Genomic DNA, 15,277 nt, shown 5'->3' with positions numbered 1-15,277 from the left:
GTAGATGAAGAGAAACAGGTTAAGTTATAAGAGTCAGCAAGAAGTAAGTCTAAGCTAAAGTCAGGCATTCATAACTCATATGTCTCCATATCAGGATTTGGGAGCTGATTGGTGGCCCAAAAGAAAACCTGGTACAATGGATCTGAGTTTAAGTCCAGCCTAGTCTACTTAGTGAGTTCCAGAATAGCAAGGACTATGTAGAGAGGTCTTGTCTCAAAGGAAGAAAAGGAAGAAGAGGAGGAAGGAGGAGGAGGAGAGAAAGCACTAAGTCTTGCCAAGCTCCTGAGACACTAGGATGTTCTCTTGGGCTCTCCATCCCCCTGTTCTGCTCTTCATGGTTTTCTTCTTCTGGACTCTTCAGCAGCCATCATGGGAGACTGTACATTTTGGCAAGACCAGGAATCCGGAGACACCATGGAGATTCCTGGACGTTTTCGCTGCCATCAGTCAAGCTGCATAGTGACACCCCTTAGTCTATCAGCCTCCTAACTCCACTACTCTCTTCCTCCTTTCTCCCGACTTTCTGCTTCCCTGCCCCCCCACCTGCCTGAACACTGCTGTACACCCTCTAGCTGTGACTTGGCAGCTTCCCTATTGGTGATCTTCCGTGAGCAACAGTGACCCTGATTCATGCCACAGTCCAGGCATACTCTCAGCTCTCAGCCACAACACTTCTCTGCTGGAGCCAAATTTGTTCCCATTTCCCATCCCTGAAATACTGTCCCCTCCCCTACTCCCATCTTTCACAGGAAACTGTATTACCCCACCAGGAATGCTGTGTACCAGGGTGACAACTGACAGAGAGTTGACTGTGCTGATCTTGTGACAGCTTTCCCACTCAGGCAGAGGTGTGACCTTGGGGAAGGCTCTGCTACCAGGAGAGAAGGAGAGTATGGGACTCTCTGTGACTTCTTCTGTGAACCTAAAACTTCAGAAACAATAACCAGTAAAAATTGAATCCTGCCAGGTGAAGCGGTGCACACCTTTGATCCTGGCACTCACACTCAGGAGGCAGCGACAAGTGGATCTGTGATTTCAAGGCCAGCTTCCGGGGCTGGAGAGATGGCTCAGAGGTTAAGAGCACTGGCTGCTCTTCCAGAGGTCCTCAGTTCAATTCCCAGCAACCATATGGTGGCTCACAACCATCTGTAATTTGATCTGGTTCCCTCTTCTGGCATGCAGACCGAACACTGTATAATGATAAATAAATAATTTTTTTAAAAAAAAAAGGCTAGCTTCCTGGGATGCACAGTACGTACCTGTCTCCAAAATTAAAAAACAAAAAACAAAAAAACAAAAAAAAAAAACAGTGCACTGTTCTGTGTTCTGGTGATCCGTAGGCAGCAGGAGCAGAGTGCTAACAAATCAGTGGAGAGGGCAGCCTTGAGGTCACATGTCACAAAGAGGGTTCACGGGGGCCTAATTTCATCAAGGTGCAAATGAAGTTCAGCTACAAACAAACAAAAAACCACACCAGAACCCTCCATCAGAGGCTGGGGTGGAAGCTGGGCAGCTACCACAAACCTGACCTGACATCCCTAGCCACTCAGATGCTCCAAACACAGGGTACATGAGGACAGGCAAACCCAGAGCAGCTTTGGTCACCTCTTAAGGCCCCTCCACTCCTCCCTGCATTGGGAACCAGCCAATTTGGGGGATTTTTTTTTTGCCACCTTTAAACATGCAGCAAGAAGCCAGCATGTATAGCTATAGTAACTAAAGAAGAAAAAGTGCCAGGTAGTAGTGACACACGCCTTTAATCCCAGCACTCAGGGAGGCAGAGGCAGGCAGATCTCAGTGAGTTTGAAGGCAGCCTGGTCTACAGAGTGAGCCCCAGGACAGTCAGAACTGTTTTTTTTTGTTTGTTTGGTTTTTTTTTTTTTTTTTTTTTTTTTTTTTAGCAGAAAACTAGGAGTGTGGGAGTGATAATTTTTTTTTTTTTTGTTTTTTTTTTTTGTCAAGACAAGATTTCTCTGTAACTTTAGAGTCTGTCCTAGAACTAGCTCTTATAGACCAGGCTGGCCTTGAACTCACGGAGATCCTCGCGCCTCTGTCTCCAGAGTGATGGGATTAAAGGTGTTTGCCACTACTGTTCCGCCTCACTCTTGATTTTCACAGATGTGGGCTTGTAGTTTTACTATTTTATAAGTAAATGAAAAGCTTATATAGTAATTATGATACNAAAAAAAAAAAAAACAGAAAAGAGCCTGAGGCTGCCCCTGACTTCCACAAACACAGGTGTGCCCAAGGACACACAGACACACCCTATGAAAGAGGCCACCTGATTTGCCTCTAATCCCATCACTCTGTGAGTTCCAGGCCAACCTGGTCTACAGAGGGAGTTCCCGGACAGCCAGGGCTGTTACACAGAGAACCCCACACACACTCAAAAAAAGATTCCTGGACAAAGTCGGGAGTGGGTCTATGTAAGTGACTCATAGTCAGGAGCCTTCAGGCCCAACACTTTTGAGCTTCTGGCTGTCTCCACCTTATCACCCTCTCCATTTCAGGAGTTTTCTTTCCTTTCTTCAATAAACAGCCTTTATTTCTATGCCTAACCTCATGTCCATAGGACAGTTCTTTGTCCTGAGACACAGGGAGCTGGAAATCCCAATGGGTGTCCTCAGTCTCAGATCCACTCCTGTACATAGGTTTCCTTCGACTTTCAAGTGATGTCTCTACAGATGTACACACAAGATGGTCTAAACACACTACATACTTGCATATACATGTATATGTATGTTCCACATATTTAGTATGTGCGCTAATGATATATGTGTATGGACTCATGATACAGCACAGTCTGTGGAGGTCAGAGGACAACTCTAGGGAGTCGGTTTTCTCCTTTAACTATGTGTGTGAAGGGACTCTAGCTAGCGAGGCAAACACGGCTCTGGCAGGCTTGCCCATCTCTCCAGTTCCCTCTGCCTTGCTAAAAACCGTGAGCTTACATTCCTAAAGCTAGCCGCCAAGGTCTATTTCCTCACTTGGATACTTCCTCCTCCTAAGGCTGACCACAGAGGTCTAGCCTTCAGTTCACCTAATTAACATGCCCAATTAAAATTAAACACCTCATCCTAACATGGAGTCCCCCTTGTACCTTACAAATCACCATTTTCCTGTGCCCCAGCTGTCTCCTTTTTATCCAGTGGCAATCCTTTGTTTCTCCTGCCCCTCCACAAATATCCCTACCCCCTCCCTTGTTTCCTTCCCCTTCTCCCTTTATCTCCAGTCTTTGCCTCTTAATCCCTGCGCCCCCCACCCCTCAGCATTCTTTCCTCCTGTAGCAAATAAACCTCCTGTGTGCTGAGAACTTGGTCTTGGGGGATCCTGAACCCAATACCCATCTCTTACAGTGGGTCCTGGGAATGAAATGTAAGTTGTTAGGCTTGGCAGCAAGCACCTTTCCCGGCTAGGTCATTTTGCCAGCCCTATATGTGTTATATATGTTCCACGTAATACAAAAGCATACATGTTGTGTGTGTGTGTGTGTGTGTGTGTGTGTGTGTGTGTCCCAGGCATCCTCATTCTAAGGCGGCTCCAGCGGCGGCCTCAAAATCACTGAGGCGGGTTGGAGAGATGGCTCAGCGGTTAAGAGCACATAACTGCTCTTCTAAAGGCCCTAAGTTCAATTCCAAGCACCCACATGGTGGCTCACAACCATCTGTAACGGGATCAGATTCCTTCTTCTAGCCTGCATGAAGACATAGCACTTATACAAATAAATAGTAAAATAAATAAATAAAGGTGTTGGGTGCATCTGCAGCGTTCATCAAGCCGAAAACATGGAAAAGAACTGGGACCCAAAGCAGGAACCCCGCCCGCTGCGTCGCCTGCGCATGCGTGTGCCCTGAGCCCATCTAACCTCAGTGCGCAGACGCAGTGTGACGCGCAGGCGTTTGACGTCACCGTGAGAGGCGTCGCGCTCTGACGTGGGTTGGCCATGGAGGCTCTGGCGGGTGAGGAGCACGGTGGGCAATGGGGGAAACCAAGGCTAGACCTGCCCAAAAGTCCTGATGATCCGAACGTGGCGTGTGGAGGGTGCGACCCGGCCTGTTACGCTATGATGCCCCGGCTGCCAGCGCGAGGGAAGAATCAGTCCGGCCCTCACCCAGCCGGGCTCGACGCGTTTAAAATAGCCTGAGCCAGGGTGGGTGGGTAGGGGGAGTGGAAGGGATCGTTCAGCCTCGAACACCGCGCAGCGCCTTCACAGCCCGCAATACAAAGCATTCTAAACGAGGAAGCGTACGCATCTAGCAGCGAAAGTTTGGAAAGCTTCCACTTGCCCGTCGGCGGGATCTGCCCTCGCAAACGTTGTAATGCCACGAAATTTACAAAGGACCAAAGCTGGGGCTGGAGAGATGTCTGTGGTGAAGGGCGCTTGTTGCTCTTACAGAGAACGGGAGATCAGTCCCAGCAAGCATATGAGATAGCTCACAACTCGCAGTTCCAAGAGAAAGGACCAATGCCCTCTGATCCCTGGCCTCCGTTGGCACCTGCGTGCTCCCCCACCCCACCCCGCAGTTGCTGGTGGTGCACATAAACACGTAAACAAATGCGGACACACGTATGTAATAAATCTTTTGAAAAAGAAAAAAAAAATACTACACACCAGGCAGGTTGGGGGTGTGACTCAGTGATGGAGTGCTTCTTTAGCACACTCAGAACCCTGAGTTTGACCCTCTGCACCCCTAAATAATCAAGACTGCATTCTAGCCAAAACTGGTGGTCCACACTCCCAACTTGCTACTTGGGAGGCTGAAGCAAGAGCGCTTGAGGTTCAAAGCCCATCTGTGCAACAACACAGTGTCACCTTGCCTCAAAAAAGGTGGCGTGTAGCTTATCAGTAGAGGATGGCTAAGTACGCTGGCGTCCCTGGCGCCACAGAGAAAACGCAAATGACTTCACAGCTAGGTTTCACGGTATGCTCCTGGTTCCTAGCACAAGTTTGGAGCTCTTCTCCCAACTGGTGAGGGAGCTTGAGGGGAAACTAATATTTCCATTGCCCTGAAGAAAGACTTGGCACCTTAAGCTGGTCTGGCGTGGACCCAAACTCCTGTGCAGATATTGTCACAAGAGCACAGTGGCCGCAGGCACTGTGGAATTGGTTTTTATCAGTAAGTCACAGTCCTTTGTCGCCGTAGGTGTCTCCAAGCAAGGCATCCGTGAACGCATTTGGGACTATATGGAATCACGTGATTTAGCTGACTTCCCCCGACCTGTGCATCACAGGATTCCGAACTTTAAGGTACGCAGGTGTTCCTGGGGTTGTTAGAAGGGGATGAAGTTATCCCTGGGAGAATCACATCAGCAACACGGCTCCTCTGCTTTCTGGTAGGATTGGTCCTTGAGGCGCAGTGAGCAGAGGCAGAATCCAAGAGGGCCTGGAGGGCTCTTTGTGTTTGGACACATTCTTTTCTGTTACCCAGTGGGGCCCAGCCTCTGTGGGGGTGGAGGGTTGCACTGTAGCTGCTACCAGGGCTTTTCACAGAGCTGGCCTCCCTCAGCCACTTATGGAGGAGCTTATGGAACCCCTAGAGGGAAGCCCAGCCTTTAGTGCCCAGAGAAGCGTCACGTGACAGAAGCCCTGGCCCTGTTTCCTAACCCAAGGTGACTATTGCCAATAGTTTGCATGGAAAATAGTTTGCCTGAAAGAGGCAGTGTGAGCCAGGAGCTGGTTCAAGCTGGCCATCCCAGCAGTGGAAAGGCAGAGGTAGGAGGGCACAGGAAGAGGACACAGGATGAGCTCATAGGGTCTGGGGAGCAGGCGAAGGAGAGGCCTCTCCAGGCATCCCGCTCCTTAAATGATGCTGCTTACAGTGAGCTCTGCTCTTCTGTGGAAACCCTTCAGCTTCTGTACTCTTTTTAGAATTTTCTTTCCTTAAAAACTGAGTTCTGGGGTTGGAGAGAGACTCAGTGGTTAAGAGCACTGGCTGCTCTTCCAGAGGTCCTGAGTTCAATTCCCAGCAACCTCATGGTGACTCACAGCCCTCTGTAATGAGATCTGGTGCCCTCTTCTGGCATAAAGTCAGTAGAACATAAAGTAAATCTCTTTAAAAAACAAAAAACAAACCAAAAAAACTTGAATTCTGGCTTAGTTCCTTTCTGTCCTGTGTTCTTTCTGAAGTGTCTCCTTTGGGAATGTGGGCTCCTCTATCTGGGTGGATGCAGGGCTGTGATGCCTAGGCCGTACTTGGCCCACGTCCCCAAGGTGACATGCAGCCACGTTTACACAGGGTGCCTCTCGTGCTGCGGAGCATTTCCCACACCTGCATGCTTTCAGGGTGGCGAGAACCATTAAAGTCAACCCCGATGCTCCTCAGAGAAACGCCCGCTTCCTCGTGCTGGAGGTGAGTGCAGCACTGTTTTTGCCTACCTAGGGGTCTTACCTGGCTTGCCAAAGCATCAAAGACCTGGACGTCTTTGCTGGGACACAGGAAGTGAAAGTGGACCCTGATAAGCCCCTGGAAGGTGTCCGGTTGCTGGCACTGCAGGTAACTCCATGTTCCCAAGGTGCCCTCAGTCAGGAGCGCCCTCTAGGTGACAGCTGAGCGCATGCTGCATGCCATGTCTCTAGGTGACTGCTGAGCGCATGCCACATGCCCTGTCTCTAGGTGACTGCAGCTCACAGCAGCCGTCTGTCACTTGTCTTTAATGTTCTAATTCTTTGAAGCAAAAACTCCTCAGTTAGAAATCTGAGTCTGTATTAGGTGGTGATGGTGCACACCTTTAATCCCAGCATAAGAAAGAAGGGCAAGCGGATCTCTGTGAGTCCAAGGCCAGCCGGCCCACTGAGCAGAGTGAGTTCCAGACCAGCCAGAGCAACACAGAGAAACCCTGAATCAAAAAACATAAACAAACAAATGTGTAGACCACTTCTCAAAGAAAAGAGAGCACCCCCATCATTCATTCAAACTACTTTATATCATCTCATGTAGTATGAGGCCAGAGCTAGGTGTGTATTTTAATGCTCATAGCTCTAAGCAGCTATAAAACCAGTGCAGACGAAGTGAACAGGCCGAGCCACAGCGTGCACTGAGTGGCACAAGCAATGTGATGACTGACCTAGCTCTGCTGAACCAAGGCTGCTGCTGCTTTGGCACTGAATGTCAGGCACGGAGCTTTGGAAATCAGCCTGGGACTGCCAGAGGCCATGGAGTGACTTGCTGGTCCCCCATTGCTGTCCCATTACACGGCAGAAGCCTCAGCTGCGCAGGACATTGTGTGGTAAGGGAGGCTTAAGGCCTCTGTGCTGAGGAGAGCAGTGACTTGCAGCTCCTACTCTGGGCCCCTGAGACTCAAGGAGGCTTCCTGGAAGTGCAGGAGTGTTGACCTCCCCTCCCAGGCAGTGAGAGGGCAATTGAACTAGACTGACACCCCACACCACAGTGAGCACAGCAGGGAGCAGCGGGAGGGAGCTGTTGCTGGTGTGGGGGAGGACACTAGGGAATCTCAGTGGCCCTCAGGAAACAGGCATGAGAGGGGAAGCGGCCCAGCTATGCTCAGGTGTCCCTTCGTTGAGATTCCCTTTGTTCCTGGGGAAAACACGCACTCTCTGTGTAATTGTCTTTTCCTGCGAAGAGCAAAAAGACACTGCTGGTCCCAACTCCACGGCTGAGGACAGGACTGTTTAATAAGATCACACCACCTCCTGGAGCCACTAAAGACATACTGAGGAAATGTGCCACCTCCCAGGTGAGTGCTACAAGCGTCCACCCTGGGGGACTGTTCTCCTGAGTCATCGCACCGTGGAATAGAATTCATGGCGTTTACACAGAGCCACGAGAGCGCTGTTAAAGTATTCACCCGTTCTGCCTGTGCCCTAGATACCTGAACGGGGAGCTGCAGCACGGGGCACTCTGGTGCCCTCTTGTGGTAGATTTGGTCTGCGCCTGTGCTTGCTCCCGCCTGTTAGGTGAAGCAGTGGAGGGCTGGATGCACCCTCTTTGCAGAGCAGGCTGTAAACTCCTGACAGGAGTGTGATTGCATGTCATCAGACACTTTGCAGCTAAACTAGAGTCTGTAAATTCATTGATGTGTTAGAGAACCAGAATTTGCGTCTTACGTTAAATCACATTTGATAGCTTTTTAAAGAACCATAAATGCGGAGCTGGAGAGATGGCTCAGCAGTTAAAACACTGACTGTTCTTCCAGAGGTCCTGAGTTCAATTCCCAGCAACCACCTGGTCGCTCACTACCATCTATAATGAGATCTGGTGCCCTCTTTTGGGGTATAGGTACACATGCAGGCAGAAATAATAAATAATTATTTAAAAAAAAAAAGAACCATAAACACCATGTGATTTTACTTACCCTTTTAAAGGGATTTCACCTTGAGTCTAATATGTACATGTTGAATGACTTTTTATTTTCTGATAACTTATTGAAAAAATTGCCTACGGCTTACAAAAACATGTACAGTATGCTATAAAGATAAAATACATGTGTGTAGAGGAGCAAGTTGGGGAGGACACATCTGAAACCAGCTGCTGGGGAAGGTGGGAGAGGAGATTGCTGATCCGAACCTGCCTTGCATTATAGCAAGACTGCATTTCAGAAGAAATATTAGAAGGAATTGTGGTGGGGGTGGAATGTAGCTCATTAGAGCTCTCCCCAGCGTGTACAAAACCCCAGATTCTACCCAGCACTGAAGAAAATGGAAAAAGAATAAAAAGGATGAAAAGTAAGATAAAATCATAGTTTTGGCCAACCCCAAGCCCGCAGCTCAGGATTCTCAGCGACAGGGCAGTGGTCAGTTCTGGGCCCCAACTCAGGCAGTGAGGAGCCTATTTTCATGGCCACCGAGAGGGACAGCGTAAGGCTCCAACATGGTGGGTGCTTCGGGCATGCACTGTGACGTGCTCCAGGGAGACCCAGGCCGTACACTGATCCCAGAAGAGACTTGCCAGGTCTTTGACCTGCTCCGCAGGGGCAGTCCCCTCACACCTATCCAGGCCTCTGATCGTCAGGATGGGTGGGTCCACTGGGGGGAGATTTCCAGAATCGAGAGTGCCCTGCCTGAAGCGATGGCCATGCGGGTACTGACCATGTCCTGTGCCTCCATTTCTAACGTTCGTTTTGGTGTCCTGTGCCATGAGGAACCTGAAGCTCCTGAGACTCAACGGGGCCTGGCCCCCCTACCTGATTACCTATGGTGTTCTTTTGGCATTAGTGTTCTGTGACTTTGTGTGGTTCGTTCCCTCTGTCCCTCTTCCTGGGGTAAGAACTGTAGAAGACACTCTCTCAGATTGTTTCTGGACTGACTGTCCTGGGATACTGCCGCCTCTAGGGTAGCGTGGGAGTCATGTCCACTCTGACTGCACTAAGACCACAGCTCAGCCCCCGTTTCCCTTTATAGGGCGTGCGGAACTTCAGCGTCCCCGTGGGCTTGGACTCCAGTGTCCTCGTGGATTTAGTTGTGGTGGGATCTGTTGCTGTGTCTGAGAAAGGTAAGCTAGAGACAGGCTGTCCAGGTGTTCTGAAGGCTGCCCTGTCCACTTTCCCCTGCTAGTCATTCTGCCCTGCAGGCCTGACCCCAGCCACTCACTGGCCACTTGTATAGGCTTTGTCCTGTTTTAGTCAGACCAGAGTCTCCCGGGTACCACAGAAGAGTGCATGAGGCCTGCGCCTCAACTAATGCAGTCTGGATAGTCTGCACAGGCATTCACGGAGGCCTGTCTCCCTGGTGACCCTAGCTTCTGTCAAGTTGACAGGTGACACAGTCACAGGGGCTCACGGGAGCCCCAGCACCCCTCTTCCTGTCCTCTGCGCATGTTGGGATTATCCAGCTTGAACTTTGAGCAGGCCAGTAATGAGCCGTAATTTCTCCCATGCCTTTAAAGTCAGTGTTGTGTATCTCACGCTGACCTCAGATTAGTCTTCCTGTCTCAGGCCTGTGACCATGCAGCCCTGCTGAGCCTGGCCTCCCCTTTGCTTCTGGCTTCTCTTCCTAAGGCAGGAGATGAGACACCTGCCCTTCAAAGCAGAACTCTGTTGTTCTCTGTCCTCACCTGCCGACCTTTCATGGCTTTTGGGTTTTGATTTCAGAACTTGATGTTAGCTCTCCACCCTCCCACCTCAGCCTCTGCGTGCTGGTGCAGCTACGCCACCGCACCTGGCCACTGTCACTGCTTTTCACTGTGTCTTGGTGACATGGCCAGCACACAGGTGCAAGCTTGGTCACCCCATGCACTCACTGTGCACGTTCAGTGTTCGGGGCCACTTGTGGATCACTAGGGACAACAGGAACACTGAGACCCCATCCTTTCCACTTCTGCTGTGCCCTGCCTTGTCTCTTAGGCTGGAGAATTGGGAAGGGAGAAGGCTATGCCGATCTTGAGTATGCCATGATGGTGTCGATGGGAGCTGTCCACAAGGGGACTCCGGTCGTCACCATTGTCCATGACTGCCAGGTATGTCCTGCAGATCTATCATTGGTGCCCCTCAGCAGCTCCGGGAGAGGGAGGGGTGAGAGAGACACCTATTCATAGCAGGCACATGGAGACTTATTAGTTATGAATGCTCAGCCTTATCTTATGCTTGTCCCACTAGCTTTTATAATTTAATTTAACATCTTTCTCTTCATCTATGTTTTGCCTCAGGACTTTTTTTTTTTAAAGATTTATTTATTTATTAAGTATACAACATTCTGCCTCCATGTATGTCTGCATGCCAGAGGAGGGTGCCAGATCTCATTACAGATGGTTGTCAGCCACCATGTGGTTGCTGGGAATCGAACTCAGGACCTCTGGAAGAGCAGCCAGTGCTCTTAACCACTGAGCCATCTCTCCAGCCCCTTGCCTCAGGACTTTTATCTTTCATTCTTTATGTCCTATTTTTCCTGCTTCTTCCATGTCTGGCTAGTGGCTACCTGGTTGGTTGGCCCCAGCGTCTCTCTCTTTTTCTCCCTTGTTCTCTCTTTTCTCTCCTCTGTCCTCTTGAGCCTAGATTCCTCCTCCTACTTATTCTCTCCACCCACCAGCGCTGCCTGTTCCTGTACTGCCTGGCTGTTGGCCTGTTCAGCTTTGTATTAGACTAATCAGGTGCCTTAGGCAGATAAGGTAAAGCAGTAACACATATTTGCATGATTAAATAAATGTAGCATAAATAAATGTAACACATCTTTACATCATTAAACAAATGTAGCTTAAACAAATGTAACACATCTTTACATCATTAAACAAATGTAGCTTAAACAAATGTAACACATCTTTGCCCAGCTAAAGTAATATTCCACAAATAAACAAATGTAACACATTTCCGTAGTTAAAGCAGTATTCCACAGCACCTGTTCTTGGGTCATGCGATGAGCAGTGTTGATGGATGAGACCCTGGGTCTCACGCACTGGAGATCATCCGTCCAGTTGCTCAGTTCCTTCCGGGCCCTGCTGTCACCTGACTACTTAGCGCCTTACCTTGTTCAGGTCATGGACATTCCTGAGGCTCTTGTAGAGGACCATGATCTCACGGTTGACTACATCATCACTCCGACCAGGGTTGTTGCTACAGACTGTGCACGCCCAAAGCCAACAGGGATCATCTGGTCCAAGGTGAGTTATTAGTGTGGCTGACATGGCCTACTGTAGTGGCCATCAGTGTTCCTCACATGGCCTCGCCATTGTCTGCTGTCCTGTGTGGCTGGACATCAGTACTACCTGGAACTTTGAGTGGTGTAGCTCCAAGTAATGTCTTCAGGCTGAGGCCTAGAATTACCTAGGAAGCAGTCATGGTAGGGTCACTTCACTGTGGTGCCTTTGCTAGTTTTTTCGTGTGTGTGTGTGTGTGTGTGTGTGTGTGTGTGCGCGCGCGTGCATGCATTTGTGTTCATATATGTGCATGTGTGGAGGCCAGAGGTGAGCCTTGGGTGTCATTCCTCAGGGTGGCACACACCCTGAACATTTTTATAGTTTGTTGGTTTTACAGTTCTATGGGGTTGGACTTACAGCCTTGTGACTCGGGCAAGCACTGCTAATGAGCTGCCTCCCAGTCCTTTGCTAATTTTTATTTTGGAGGCAGGGTTCACTGCCTAGGCCTCTCGAGTAGCCAGGATTACAAGCTGCACTGCCACCCTCCACAAAAGATTGCAAACTTCTAGGTAATTGACACCTGAGTACCAAATCTGAGTTGGAATTTTTGGAGGATGGAATTTTTGGAGGCTGGAGCATAAAGATGTTGTTTTCTGTTTGATTAACAAGTAGAGCTCTCATTTCACATGGCACGTTGATAGAACGTAATGACCGTTCCTAATTGCCAGCTAGTAAAAACAGAATCCCCTCAGCATGGACAGCGACATCAACCCATTCTGCTAGCCCAATTGTAAGCTGTGGGGAAATGGCAGAGCCAATGTGGTTGGGACTTGTGGAGAAGTGAGCCAAGCCATGCTGGGTGGCATGACTCCTTACTCAAAACAGGCTGTTCCCAAGAGGAGTGGTGCCTGGCTCCATAGTAGCCTGAACACCAGGAGATGCCATCCTCACAGCTCAGCTCCTGTGCTGCTGGACTTCATAGGAAAGGAACCCAGAGCCTGAGTGCTGATCTGATGTGTGTACCGAGTGCTGATCTGATGTGTGCACTGTAGAAACCCTGCCTTGAGCTGGGCATAGTGGTGCAGGCCTTAAATCCCAGCACTCGGGAAGAAGAAGCAGGTGGATCTCTGTGAGTTCGAGGCCAGCCTGGACTACATAATGAGTTCCAGGATAGCCAGTGCTATATAGTGAGACTCTCAAAAAAAAAAAAAAAAAAAAAAAAACCAGCAGCATCAACTATAAAAACAAACAACACCTCCCCCCAACACACACACACATACACACAGGAAACCCTGTCTTGGAGCCATGGCTGTTCTCTCAGTAACTGCTTGTTTGCCAGTTTTCTGCCTCCAAAGTTAAAGAAAAACTTGCCTCTGATGGATGAGAAGTGTCAGAAAGGACTGAACAAGTCTGCTTCCTGGCCTCCTGCAGGCTCTGCTGTTCAGGCTGATCTGCCAGCTCAGTCCAGGCATCCCACTGGCACACTGGCTGCTGATGGTCCACAGCTTCCAGCCGTGTTTGTGCACACGGATCAGGCACCTGGCTTCTCCTCCAAGGCACACTGCTCACATGGTGATCTGCCTTCCACTGCCTCTGCAGGTTGTTGGGATGTTTGCAGGCAACTTTACCAACTTGGTAGGAACACAGGCGGCCTGTGCGAAAGCCCCACAGGCTGATGCTGAGCTCAGCAAGCTGTCATTTAACAACCTGGTGACCCACTGCTAGGGAACGCTACACAAGTCGTGCTTAGTGTCAGACCTGCCTGGCAGTGTGCAGGGCCAGGCCTCAGTGTGACCCAAGAGATGCTCCTGAGCTTGTAAAGGACCCCGTCCCGGCCACAGGCACTTCCCTGGAGGTAGGCAAGGATTTGCCCTCTGTGGCCATGTTAGCACCACTGACTGCAGGTGCTCTTCTGGGTGAATGGCCCACAGAGGAACCCCAGCTGCTTCCTCTGGAAAGATAGAGGCCCATTCTACCCTTGCTGTGGCACATGAAGGGACAGTCTGAAGGACGTCAGAGTGTCAGGATTTCATTTAGGCTGCCATGGGGTTGGAGCTGAGCTGCAGGCTGGTGATTTTCTATTAAGAAATGGAATCCAGGCCTGGCTTCGTGTTGCAGGCTTATCATCTGGGCACTCTGGATGCTGAGGCAGGAGGATGGCAAGTTTGATGTCCAGGCAAACCTGGGCAATATGATGAGGCCTTTTCTCCAAATAAAAAGAAATGGCTGGGCTGTAGCCCAGTGGTAGAAGACTTGTCTAGCCCATGTGAGGCCCTGTGCTTCACCCCCAGCATCAGAGAAATAAATAAAATTAAACATGCAATGGAGTCTTACTTATCTCCCCAGAGCTGGGGCCTTCAGCACCCTTTCAGTCATATGGTGTGGTATGTTACCAGAGTCCCTCCTGAGTGTGTGGGTGTGGCCTTGGTGTGACTACCCCCTGGTCACCTCAAGACTCCAACTGAGGTCACTGTCTTTTTCAGGTCAGTTGTGAGATGCTTACGAAAATCCCAGTGCTCAGGATCCTCCGTGAGCGAGAGAAGCGGGCCGGAAAGGACGTCGCTCTTCAAGCTGAGCCTGGCAGCCAGCACCCAGCTCCAAGCACCATGAGGAGACCCCGGGATATACCGCAGTCACAAGCAGCTTCCCTAGGAGGGTCCCATAGCCCCTTGCACGGGGTGGACACCCAACCAGCTGCCACTGTGTACGTGGGAAACCTGCCCTTCAATGCTCGCGTGCGTGAACTGAAGAGAGTCCTCCAGGAGCTGGGGGCAGTGCCCCTGAGGCTTACCTGGCAGGGGCCACAGCACAGGGCCATTCTACACTATGCTGACTCAGCTGCTGCCCAGCAGGCTGCCTCCCGCCTTCAGGGCGTACATCTAGGTGCCAACGCCTTGAGGGTGGCACTGGGGCAGCAGAGGGATACGTGACCTGGTGAGCAGCCCCCAACGGAAGAGTTGTGCCGTCTCTTGTTGGAATGTCTCTGACGTGTGGTAGTTTGCTATTGATGGGGGCCTGCTGCTGTGTGAGGCCTAGGCTCTGCTCCTCCTGGGAAGAGGCCACACTTTCCTAATGCATAGGGATGCGTGGTGAGCAACACATCACAACTCTCGGGATACCACAAACTCCGACTCATTCTGACCCATTCCAGTTCTGGCTCTGGTTGTGAGGTCCGTGTGATATGCCCTCTGGGTGCAGAAGGTCTAGGGACAAAAGGTAGAGAATGGAGACCTGATTTAGGATAGGAGAGAAAGTGAACACAGACCCACAGAGAAGAGACCAGGGCAGGGATCCAGGGCAGGCAGCAGAGCCACAGTCCAGCAGAACAGGGGTGGGTAAGGGGCTCTGCACCCAGAGAATGGGAACCCGACTTGTGCACGTGTGTGATAGTGTCTACCCAGGCAGCACAGCTTTAACTCCACAGGCTCAGGGCCTCACTGTCCCTCAGTGAGAATGAGAGGGGGTGGCAGCTGCCTGTGCTTGCCAAGATGCGGTACTTGTGCCATTGATCCTACGCAAAAAGTCAAAATAAGCATTTATCGAATGTGCATGCTTGAGAAGTTTCTCGTTTTTACCAGCGGGGCTTCCACAGTCCATTGTCCTTTGCCCCAGAAGGGCAGGCCTAGAAAAACAATCCTGTGACACACAACTCCTTGCAGGGACCTAGCCGTAGTCGCTCAGTGCTAGTTCAGTAATCACCCCTTCCAAGTTGTCCCAGGTGCTATGAAGAGTGGCCGTGGGAAGCAGGCCTC

The 15,277-nt window shown here is 50.4% G+C and overlaps 1 protein-coding gene across 3 annotated transcripts; it reads left to right on the top strand.

Moving 5' to 3' along the window:
* Window positions 1–3,878: 3,878 nt before the first annotated feature.
* Window positions 3,879–15,064, top strand: Mthfsd (methenyltetrahydrofolate synthetase domain containing). 3 transcript variants are annotated; one of them, XM_050165296.1, is made up of 8 exons: window positions 3,879–3,959; window positions 5,145–5,248; window positions 6,381–6,494; window positions 7,582–7,695; window positions 9,359–9,449; window positions 10,300–10,412; window positions 11,424–11,549; window positions 14,009–15,064. In XM_050165296.1, the coding sequence occupies exons 1-8, from the start codon at window positions 3,944–3,946 to the stop codon at window positions 14,453–14,455; spliced, it is 1,125 nt and encodes a 374-aa protein (XP_050021253.1). In that variant the 5' UTR covers window positions 3,879–3,943; the 3' UTR covers window positions 14,456–15,064. The 3 variants fall into 3 exon arrangements, with proteins under 3 accessions (XP_050021253.1, XP_050021254.1, XP_050021255.1); XM_050165297.1 differs by lacking the exon at window positions 6,381–6,494 and adding an exon at window positions 6,237–6,350; XM_050165298.1 differs by lacking the exon at window positions 3,879–3,959 and adding an exon at window positions 3,978–4,567.
* Window positions 15,065–15,277: the final 213 nt, after the last annotated feature.

Source organism: Alexandromys fortis, unplaced genomic scaffold (genome assembly GCF_014885135.2).
Source record: "Alexandromys fortis isolate MF-2015 unplaced genomic scaffold, M_Fortis_MF-2015_v1.1 scaffold_165, whole genome shotgun sequence".
NCBI classification, from domain to species: domain Eukaryota; kingdom Metazoa; phylum Chordata; class Mammalia; order Rodentia; family Cricetidae; genus Alexandromys; species Alexandromys fortis.
Note: the sequence above shows the minus strand (reverse complement) of the source record. Positions and strands in the feature narration are given on the sequence as shown.

Coding starts and splice junctions, on each gene's coding strand:
- Mthfsd (XM_050165296.1), top strand. Junction 6,495..7,581: donor TCCGGTTGCTGGCACTGCAG/GTAACTCCATGT, acceptor TTTCCTGCGAAG/AGCAAAAAGACACTGCTGGT. Junction 10,413..11,423: donor CCATTGTCCATGACTGCCAG/GTATGTCCTGCA, acceptor TACCTTGTTCAG/GTCATGGACATTCCTGAGGC.